The sequence below is a fragment of the Galendromus occidentalis genome, unplaced genomic scaffold, assembly GCF_000255335.2.
Source record: "Galendromus occidentalis unplaced genomic scaffold, Mocc_1.1 scf7180000077438, whole genome shotgun sequence".
NCBI classification, from domain to species: domain Eukaryota; kingdom Metazoa; phylum Arthropoda; class Arachnida; order Mesostigmata; family Phytoseiidae; genus Galendromus; species Galendromus occidentalis.
In genome coordinates this window covers 447,932-457,832 of record NW_003805426.1, presented here as the reverse complement: position 1 = coordinate 457,832, position 9,901 = coordinate 447,932, and the positions used below count along the sequence as shown (strand labels likewise).

Here is a 9,901-nt window from a genome sequence, read left to right as displayed (position 1 = left end):
TCAAGTCTGAAAATAAATACTGAAGTCGATAATTTTTGCTGGAGCTTTCACCAATGTCAAGGGTACGTCGTCTCCCATCGATCCCAAGGCTCCCACCGGTACATTGCGATACGGCTCTCGCTTTATTCACATTGTACTATGTACAATCGTCGGTGTACCTAATTGAACAGAGCTTTGAATACGTTCCCGTACAGATCTCGTCCGCCTCATTATGGATCTCCCCGTTCCCCAGTCGGTCAGGATTTCCCGATCCCCAGGATGACTCAGCCCGAGAGAAAGCGATGCGCTTTGATCGCGTTGTTCCGCAGCAGCATTTCTGCCCAATGTTCCATGCCGTCGACGGAGCTCCTCGGGCCTATGTGGCATTTGGCTAGCCGTTTCTTCCTGCTATGGAGACTCACAATGATCTGCAGCGTAGACAAGTCATTCCGACCGAAATCCGATTTTTGGAGTTCGATCCGTTCCTTCAGACTCATGATTCCTCCGAGAGCCTGGAAGGCACTGGAGCGCACTTTCTTGTATGGCTTGTGATTGACGTAAACGCCCAGCTTGACGTGGACGAATATATCGTTCGGAATTCCTCTTACGGAGAGCAACGAACAAACGAACAAAGCGTCATTCTGTTCGAGCTGAACAGTGACTTCGCCGTAGGATCGCTCTCTGCACTGAAAACAGAAAATTTCATTGAAGTTCCGACCCAAAGTCTCTCAGTAGAACCTTGCTCCCGATCGAAGATAAGACAGATGTGGAGCTCGAGATAGAGAGAATCCAGGTCACCGGAGTAGGCTCAAATTAAATACTGCTTTACCTGCTGAACATTAAGTGAGATCCATCGTTCTGATTGGTGCATTGTTTTCTTCAGAGGGAAAACCGCTCTCCCGAGAGGACGTTTGTTCAGCTTGTCTTGATCGTAGAGTGTGAACTTCAGAGATCGCGTCTCGATGTTGGCGTCCTCGGGGAGATCAAATTGGAAAACGTCGCCGAAAACGGGGCGTATCGTGTCTCTTTGGAGTCGAGAAACGTGCTTGATCTTGTCCGGTGAAAGAGAGATCTTCACGATGGGATTGACTCCGAGCTGAAATTGAGTAGGTTCGGGAATCCGGAACGAAAGCAAAGCTCCGATTCGATGAGAACGATCATCGTCGTCTCACCCAAGGATCCCTTCGACTTGGCACGACGTCGGCGCCCAGTGAGGAATACTCCGCAATCTGGATGGAGGATAAGGGGAAAGAAACCACCGGAAGCGACCTGTCGCCGGGTTGGAGCTCCAAATATTCTCGGAGTTTTCAACTTTACTTTCATCTGGGTTAGCGGGAGGCATTCGTGCTTGTCAACATGTGGCTCTGAGGCGTGTCCTCCCCGGCGCGTTGACCGAGTTTCGCTTCGAAATCTTTCGATTTCCGCTCTATACGAAATCCTAAAGGACTCCCGTGGTACTCTCATCCACGTGTTCGCACCGATGCTCCTTCCTTTGGCAAAGCTTCCGGAAACCAGCTGTGATAACCGCGCGTTTTTTCCAGATTTGAATATGTAGCTAGGTGCAGAATTTCCCGCGGAGATCCGGGCACGATTCTGCGCGCCGTTCCCGCAGGTTGTTCCCACGGTGAGCGTTTCGCTTATCAATCCCGCGAATCACTCTGTCTCCCACAGTACGACTAAAATCGGAGGAGAGATTCTCCTGGACCCAATCCCGAGGAGGTCCCTCCTCCCTCCAGAAACCCTCTAATGAGAATTCTTCACACTAACCTTCGACGGTGGAATGTCTTTTGCGCCATTCAATCGGACGGTGAGAGTCGAGCTAACCTCGCGATCGTATTCCACGGTGAAGCCTATGCTCGGTGGGCGATAAGCTCGAGCGGTGGGCTCGTAGAGATTCTTCTGAAGTTGTTCCGTCGAGCCCGACTGTCAGCGTTAAAATTCCGTGATTAGAATTTCCCCGAGTTTGACGAGTCCGAAGATATCGGGTCAGAGGAGCGAACAACGCTCGACGGAAGCCGTACGATTATTAGTATCATCAAAGCAAATCAAACCTCGAACATCCCGGCGCCCGCCATCAGAGTTCTAGGGGACTGAAGGGCAGGCACCACGAAATCGATCGACTCTTCGATTGTGATCCTGGGAGTGAGGTCGAATTGAAGAATCGGGGGTTTCGGTTTTTCTTCGAATTCTTTCTTCTGAGAACAGATGAATGTCATGCTTCAGCTCATCAAGCTCAATGAGTTGTGCATCGATTTCGAAATGAATTAGAATGACAACAGAACTCTCATCCCATCGGTTGTAGGACTCACCTTCTGATCAGGTAGTAGCCCATGGCTGAGATTAGGCTTCCTAAAAGGATGAAGACGGCGATACAAGCTACGAGTTTCGCGCTGGTGCTGATCGGCGTCGTTTCTGACGAGTCGGGGATGGCGGCGAAAATCATCCTTATCTCGGACGATTAGATTCCGGATTTTCATGAACCAGGCCACCCAGGGTGGACAAAAAAGCTCATTGCGTACTCAGGAAACCCACACGTGTGAGAGGAAACTTCCTCACAGAAGACGCGTCCGCTCGCAGATCGATTGTCCTCTGCCACTGATGGCAATCATCGAATAGTTATAGAGGTCAGACTATGTTCGATAGGCTCAGTTACACAATGGCGTAACGGAAGACTGAAGGAGCGCCAGATTCCGCAACGGGTTGCAGCTGCAAGGAAAAATTAACTTGAGGGCATGCGTGGCAGCGGTGACTCAGAGACGTCCCTGGGCTTCTCCCTGTCCCTGGACCAAAACAGCAATTCTCGCCAACGCGATTTCCGGGATGCTGACAGAGAGTCGGATTTCACCTCGAAAACACCTTCCACGAAGTGAGATCGTGGGTTTCGGAGTCGCTGATCGCCGAGATGGATTCCGTAGCCCGTTCGTGGGCTCGAACCTTGGTCGAGGATGAAGTCCCAATGGGCCTCGATCTCCTGACTGGAGCGACTAACGCGTACGGGGGAGCTCCCGGATTTACAGCGCACTCGTACTTGAAGCTCTCAGAAACTCATGCCAAGCTCACGAAAATCGATTCAGACTGATCGATAGGGTCGACGCTATGCGCACAGAAATTACGCATTAGCTCTAGGGAACCGAGCTCGAGCAGCGGATGACCGCTGAGAGGCAACACCGTCTGGTGCCCTGAATTTCGGGAGCCGGGCGACCTTTCCCGCTTTTGACCGCCTGGACTGTTTGGTTGACGTTTGAGGGTTCGCTTACCGACTCGGCTATCCCTCCTAGGACGTTCTTCTAGATTTCCCCCAGACGATGGAGGCCACAGGAACAAAGGCGAAGCCTCGCCTGCAATGTGCAACTGAGCACAATTCTCAGCAGACTCAGGCACGGGGCAATAAATCCTCGGAGCAATTCTTTCGGATTCACATCAGTCCTTGGAGAATTCCAGGTTACATTGCGATATGACGCAGGCGAACTGTGACGAGACGAAGTATTACAATGGGTCTGATGCGAGCAGATTCGTCTGTCGGACCGTTTCAAACAAGTTCGCCAGGCGGTGGAGAAGGATGGCGATGAGATCAAAAACTCTGCCGCCTGGCTGCAGAACAGAGAACTGTGTAGCACATGGTCCCCGTCATACCAAGGCGGGCATGACGACGAGCTGTTCGCCCGCGACTCGCCGGCAGCTAGCCGAAAAGAGAAGCGTTTTCGCTCAGGATGGACTAAATTTACGACTTTTTGAAGTTGGTTTGAGCCGAATAGGTCCTAAAGGTCTCAGGCCGACTGTGGCGCTCCTGGATGGCTAGGTCGCTCCTCAATGAGCCCATGGCCCAGACTTCCCTGTGATCAAGTGCGTAGCGACGTGCAGTTATTCCCATAGCATGCCGATCTGTGAGATGGATCGTTGAAATCAGAATGAAGATGCTTATCAGAATCGTTTCGGTCGGCGTCAACCTTCGTATCATGATCCTGGGCTGTGGTAGTAGTTACAGAGATAATTGGGTCCTCCGCCAGGCCTCTCTGTGAGAGTGAGCTCGGAATTTGACGGTAGGAATCAATAAGGAATGCAGACTGAGCATGAAACGAGAAAACAAGGACAACTCGAGTTCCTCCGAACCGAACTTTATTCCGACTCAGGTCTCTCGTACTCGAGGCTAATCTCGGATCCGACATTCAGGGTTTTGCGAGCAGAAATCTCGATTCATCCTCACGATTCGAGTAGAGATCGTTCCGCATTTGGAACTTGTAACCGAAGTCCTTACGCCTCTCGACCATGAGGTCGTAGCATATGTTTATTAGCTTGGGCAGGAATTGCGCCGGCACATTCTTGCTCAACAATCTCAAAACGAAGAATTCCCCATAATGTAGTTCCCGGACGACTGTTTCGAGTCTTTTTTCCCGATCTATGCGGGTCTTCGATGAAGCCAGGGAGGGACAGACGAATGAGATCCGATGCACACGAGCTTCCATGCAGAAGAACAGAGTTAGAGTGTAAAACATGTTCATGATTGTCAGAACACCGAGGAACAAGTACCAGAACCAGAGAGCGAAGAAAATTTTCTCGTTGAAAACATTCTGGGCCAAGAGGCACAGAGAATCGTGGCGTTCGATCTCGCCCGTAGGTCCGAACATCTGGAAAGTGCATTTCCCCATCCTCGGGAATATCCGCGCCAGGTCTCCACCGTTCAATACAAACAGACCGAGACCACGGAACTTCTCTGAAAAATCAGAATCGACCGTAAGAGACTATACGATATAGGGATGAACGAACAGCCGAGTCTGATTCCATGCGTTATTGGACAACGAAACACAAACTCGTTCTGTGTTCGATATCGGCAGCCAGTATATTGTCGGAGAAATATTCTGCGCTATCCAATCAAATGTAGCCCAGCTATTCACGGTGAGCACAAGCAGAAAACGCTCCTCCCGCAACTATTACTTCAATCCGGAGCATTATTACGTGAAAAGGCTGAAGGGTCTGGCGCGTTCGACGTCGTTCGGGATTCATATTCGGATCCATGTCGGATAAGTGGTTCGCAGTTCCGACGATGACCTGCCGTGACAAGCGGTCTCGATATTGCCTCTCGACGCAGTCGATGGCATTCGAGTATTCCGATCAACTCACGATTTAGCAGCAGGTCAGTCAGGATAAAGTTTCCGCAAAGCACGAGAACATTCATGACCTCGCACGCGTGATACGTGAACCCAAGGAAGGTATGGCAGTCCTGATGCGACATCAGGTACCTGAAGAGAAATCCCGAACCTGTTATCGACATGAGGGAAGCGAGGCATGTATCGGAGGGACGTACCCCTGCAGAGACTTGATGAGGTACTAGAGAATATTCTTCAGGACGCATATGTACATGTCCAAGGATGAAATTGAATTCCCCTTGTTGCTGCTAGCCCTACCTGGCAAGCGCTGGGGCTTCCCCCGACATGAGCTTTTTAGTCAACCCGTTCTCGCTCAATCGCCAGAGGTATCGCGGCACGTAGAAAGATATGCACTGGGCGAGAAGAACGAGACAGACCCACTGATAGTACAGATGATGGGTCCGCGTCAAATTCTCGTCCTGAAATTCATGTCACATACAGAAACCGGACGCGTATATGTTTCGTCCTAGCATAACGAATTCCAAATGAGAAACTGCAACCGGATGAAACGCCTCTTACATCAGGAATATACTTGTAAACACCTGGATGCGCAGAATACGTATCAAAATCAGGTTCCAGCGTAAAGGTTCCATGGATCCAACAATAAGTAGTCAGCGCACGTCGTGGAATCACTGCCGGCGAGGAACTCGACATGCAGTCGATTGGATTTCCGAAGTGCTCTGTTGACGTACTCAACGCCGCGAACACGAGCAGTCCCACGGCAGTGAAACCGTAGTGCAACTGGAAAAGCGGGCTGTCGATCTTGGTCGGGGAAGCGGCGGTGCTGATGATCCTATGGATGCGGTCCCCCACGACGGCGAACATGATTCGTTGCACAAGGGGATCTTGTTCAGGAAAACCTTCTCAGAGATCCATAGAGGTGTCGTGGTCTTCTAACACAGAGGAATGATAAGTCGCCGAAGCACTCGAGAATCAGAAAAGGCTGGTTTCTTCGGGGCGGAGACGACCCATACGTAATCCCGAACTCCGCTGGAAGGTTGGAACACTCATGCTAGCACTACGGTCGCGGATTGGCTCTTTGCACGGACCGAACAAGTTCACTCCGTCCGAGGAAACAGCGAAGATTTGTGAGCTGGAATCGCTTCGATGGCAACGTTCACGGCAACTGTCGGCGGCAGTATCAACAAATGTCTGCGTGGAGAAAAACGTCGGCAAAGCCAGCGCTCTGTCGACTTCATTCGAGCCCAGTCATGGGTGACACCCTAAGCGTAGGACACATCACGACCGACGACAAGGCTTCCGACGCGACGCCCGTATGACGACTACACTGAAGCAAATTCACGATGACTCGTCTAATTGAAGCTGTTCAGAGAGAGTGCCACACATAAAACCTTGACATCGAACCTAGGATGCTTCGGGGCGACCAGGTGGAACATTCTGGCGCTTATATTGTTTCGCTCAGTCAGAGAAGACGGATCAATTCATCGACGAGAGGAACACGGATAATAATAACGATAGGTCCAAGATGAATCATTCGTGCTCCTGTTGGACGCGAGCCCTGCCCTCTCCCCATGGAGTGCCCGAAGTCATCAAAGGAACATCTCCGGGAGTTGTCAAGATCATGGGGCTGGAGCAATTTTTATTTCATCGAAACTCTCCGGACAAATCCCACCGACGGCTTTCTCCGCCGCCCTGTCTCCTCTTCTGCCAGAGAGGATCAGCCGCAGATCACAGTCGAGCGCAATACTCCCTCGAATCCAGCATAGCCTATGAATTACGACTGTCCAAGATCCTGGACCTCGCGAGCCTTTGATCCTTGTCGACGCCTCTTTCTTGGTACAGGCCTGCCACGGGACTGGAATGGACCAGATTCGTGATCGATTCGTTTACTACGCACCGATTTCAATCCACAATGGTTGAGACTCACCTTACGAATCTTCTGTTGAAGTTCGTGCTGCCCATCCCGATGCCCGAGTGGAAACCACCTGGACGACGGGCACCCGTTCCCTGGCCGAAACCCATCGGAGGACGGCCCCGAGTCATTCCATCAAAGGTCCCTGAGACGCCACGACCAGAACCCGGTCGTGCGTTGATCGTGGTGCTCGGAAGATGCGCTCCGACCGCGATGACCAGCAAGAAGGGTATCAGACCGCAGCAACGAACTGTGTTCCGCAACATTCTGCGAAGACCACGAGAGGCGTCACGTGAAGCCCCGCTGAAGATTCCCTGTCAAAGTCATGGCGTTGATCCTCATGAAGAAAGTCTGGAACTTCGAGAGGCATGAAAGGGTTCCGATAGCACATCTGATCTTCGGTGACTCACCGAGTGGAGCTCGCGATTAAGCTATCCGAGAAGTCTCTGACGAGAGAAAGGAGTGATCCCCTCGTTATATGGGGATCGCTCGTGAGAAGTGGAAGCACAAGCACCGCGCACAAGAGAGTAGCAGAAAATGAAGACAATCTCCTGATCACGCGAAGCTGACAGGAAAGGCTGCCTACGATCGTGCCAACTTCGGAAGCCGAGACCTGCAATTCGGGTTGTCAGCTTGCGCTCCCCTTCAGCGTCCTGCCTCTAGAGTCTACTCCGGAGGAGGGGCGATAAATAATCTCGAGGTGTCGGTCGACAGCTACTGAGACAGGTGGAAGGAATGCGAGAGGGAGCATTCTTCGGATCACCGATGAAAACAATGATTGCTCTCCGAGCGGATCACGATGGCTCTCGATCACGCTACAGCTCAATGGGGAGCGTCCATTGTGCGTTCTGTGTTATTTGAGAGTAGTCGAGCTTGATTGTTCTACGAGATACTTATGAATGAATTAGGATAACGTCAAGTACCATGGGGATATCGAGTTTCGAGCGTAAACACAGTAATTTCCATCGAACCATGCGTCATTATAAGACAAAGAATGCGAAGATGCAGAAAACGCGCGGCCATGACGCTTGGGCCCGCCTCAATCAAAATTAGACGCATGATATCATATTCTGACATCGATCCTAATAATGCCTTGAGACTCAATGACAAACGAGCTTGTTCGTGATGCTGATTCAAGCGGAGCCGCGGCAGAACATCATGTCGAGAAAGGATTGCATTTTGAGTCTCCGGAGAGCGGAATGAGTCATCCTTCTCTTCAGACTCGCTTTCCTCGGGAAAGAAACGTTGAAAAGCGGCGTGAGAAAAAAAATCGATGCCATGTTCGGAATGACAGGTTTCGTTTATTCCAGTAGTACAGATGGTTTTCTACAATGAACGGAAACATTTTTAAGGGAGCATGAGACAGAAAACTTACGTCGACCAAATAAATGCTCTCGAGGAGGTATTCAGAAGAAAGGGGGGAGGAGGAAATGGGTAGTTCTGAGAGGGGCGAGATACGCGAATTTTCGAACGTACATAGATATGTTCTGTTCTTTATGATGAATTCATGATTATGAGCAAGCATAAAGTTTTAAATGAACTGACTCAAGCTGCCCCACTATATACAATGGCACAAGTCACGACGGCGTTACCCCGCGGCAACGGCGTACGTTTACGGTAAGATGTCGAGAGGCGGCCCCTCTCTGGGAGAGTTGTTGTCGAACGGAACTCAATGATTATTCCCGATCATCATTCGGACAAGGCCCGGCCAGGACGACTATTACGCTAATTTTCAGTTTCCTGTCCTGCACCCCCATCTCATCGTTCGGCGACAACTCGCTCAGTTTGGCACCACGTCATTGACTAGTTGATGCGGATTTCAATCCTCGCTAAGACGCAGCTTAGCAGGCGAACCATCTGATATTGCACGAGATGTAATACGCTTCAGCCGAAAGTTAGATTGACCCAACATACTACAGACGCGTCAATAGAACTCTACGACTGGAAGAGTCATCATCATCATCGGGAATATCGTTATCTTGAAGTGGAGTTTTTCCGACTTGAACTTGAATTCATTATTGCAAGGAAACGCTGCCGGATCTCGCTTGATGCCCTGGGCCGGCAGCGGGACACGTTTCAATCATGAGCTTTGAATTACAAACCCTTATTCTCGCTCTAAACTTTTGCGAAGCCTGAGTTTACTATTGTTCTCACATAAGTAAGTTCTCCGAGCGCGATGATGAGAGCTAGCTTTGAATTTGGAATTGAAAAGCGACGGAATCGCAGGATTTTCTTTCGATATCACTGCTGGTGGTGGGACGCATTCTCTGGATGGATTCAAGGTTTGGAAACCGCTTTTGGTTCGAAGATGGTGTGAACCGCTGCTGGTAAGAGAAGTGAAATCCGCGGATATTTAAATAGGCAATCTGCGCGATACCTCGCCAAGGCCCTTGAAGGACCAAGGCTCGTTTCGCTTGTACACTAAAGTAGTAAGAGATCCCTCTAGTACGAAGCGTGAACTTGCCAACCACAAAACTTTGCTCCGAGCAATAAATAAGTAGGTATATTAAATAGAATCCGTTTTCATTTCAAGACTAGAGGGTGGTAGTTCTGGCAATGCTAGGTTTCTTGATATTGAGACTGATTTCCTGAACATGAGTCAAAGATGTTCGGAACGAATCATCGGAGCTTTAATAGCTCCGAAAAATGAGTCCTTTTTTTCTTCATATCTCAGTCATTCGGGCCCTCACGGTTCCCGTTTTCCATTTTCTCCACTACTCGTTGTTTCTTTTGCAGCTGCTATCACAGTGTTGGCCTGTAGGCCTTTCGAGGCGGATTTACGCCCAGCTCGTCGACGCGGTGATCTCCGGGATCATTTCTGGACGTCGAGGAAGAAGATACATCGACTTCGGTCATGGTTCCCGAATGGGAAAAATCATTCCGTTGACATAAAGTCACTCAAAAG

The 9,901-nt window shown here is 50.3% G+C and overlaps 2 protein-coding genes across 2 annotated transcripts; both read right to left on the bottom strand.

Annotated features, from left to right (window-relative positions):
* Nucleotides 1-263: 263 nt before the first annotated feature.
* Nucleotides 264-2,422, bottom strand: LOC108864220 (synaptotagmin-8-like). Its single transcript, XM_018639423.1, has 5 exons — nt 2,289-2,422; nt 2,031-2,196; nt 1,747-1,902; nt 809-1,075; nt 264-665 (listed from the first exon to the last, which is right to left on the bottom strand). The coding sequence occupies exons 1-5, from the start codon at nt 2,420-2,422 to the stop codon at nt 264-266; spliced, it is 1,125 nt and encodes a 374-aa protein (XP_018494939.1).
* A 1,723-nt stretch (nt 2,423-4,145) lies between these two features.
* On the bottom strand, nt 4,146-5,960 carry LOC100905916 (innexin inx2). The gene is made up of 4 exons (XM_018639422.1): nt 5,666-5,960; nt 5,382-5,542; nt 5,098-5,216; nt 4,146-4,690 (listed from the first exon to the last, which is right to left on the bottom strand). Exons 1-4 carry the CDS (start codon nt 5,714-5,716, stop codon nt 4,146-4,148), a joined length of 876 nt encoding a protein of 291 aa, XP_018494938.1. The 5' UTR covers nt 5,717-5,960.
* Nucleotides 5,961-9,901: the final 3,941 nt, after the last annotated feature.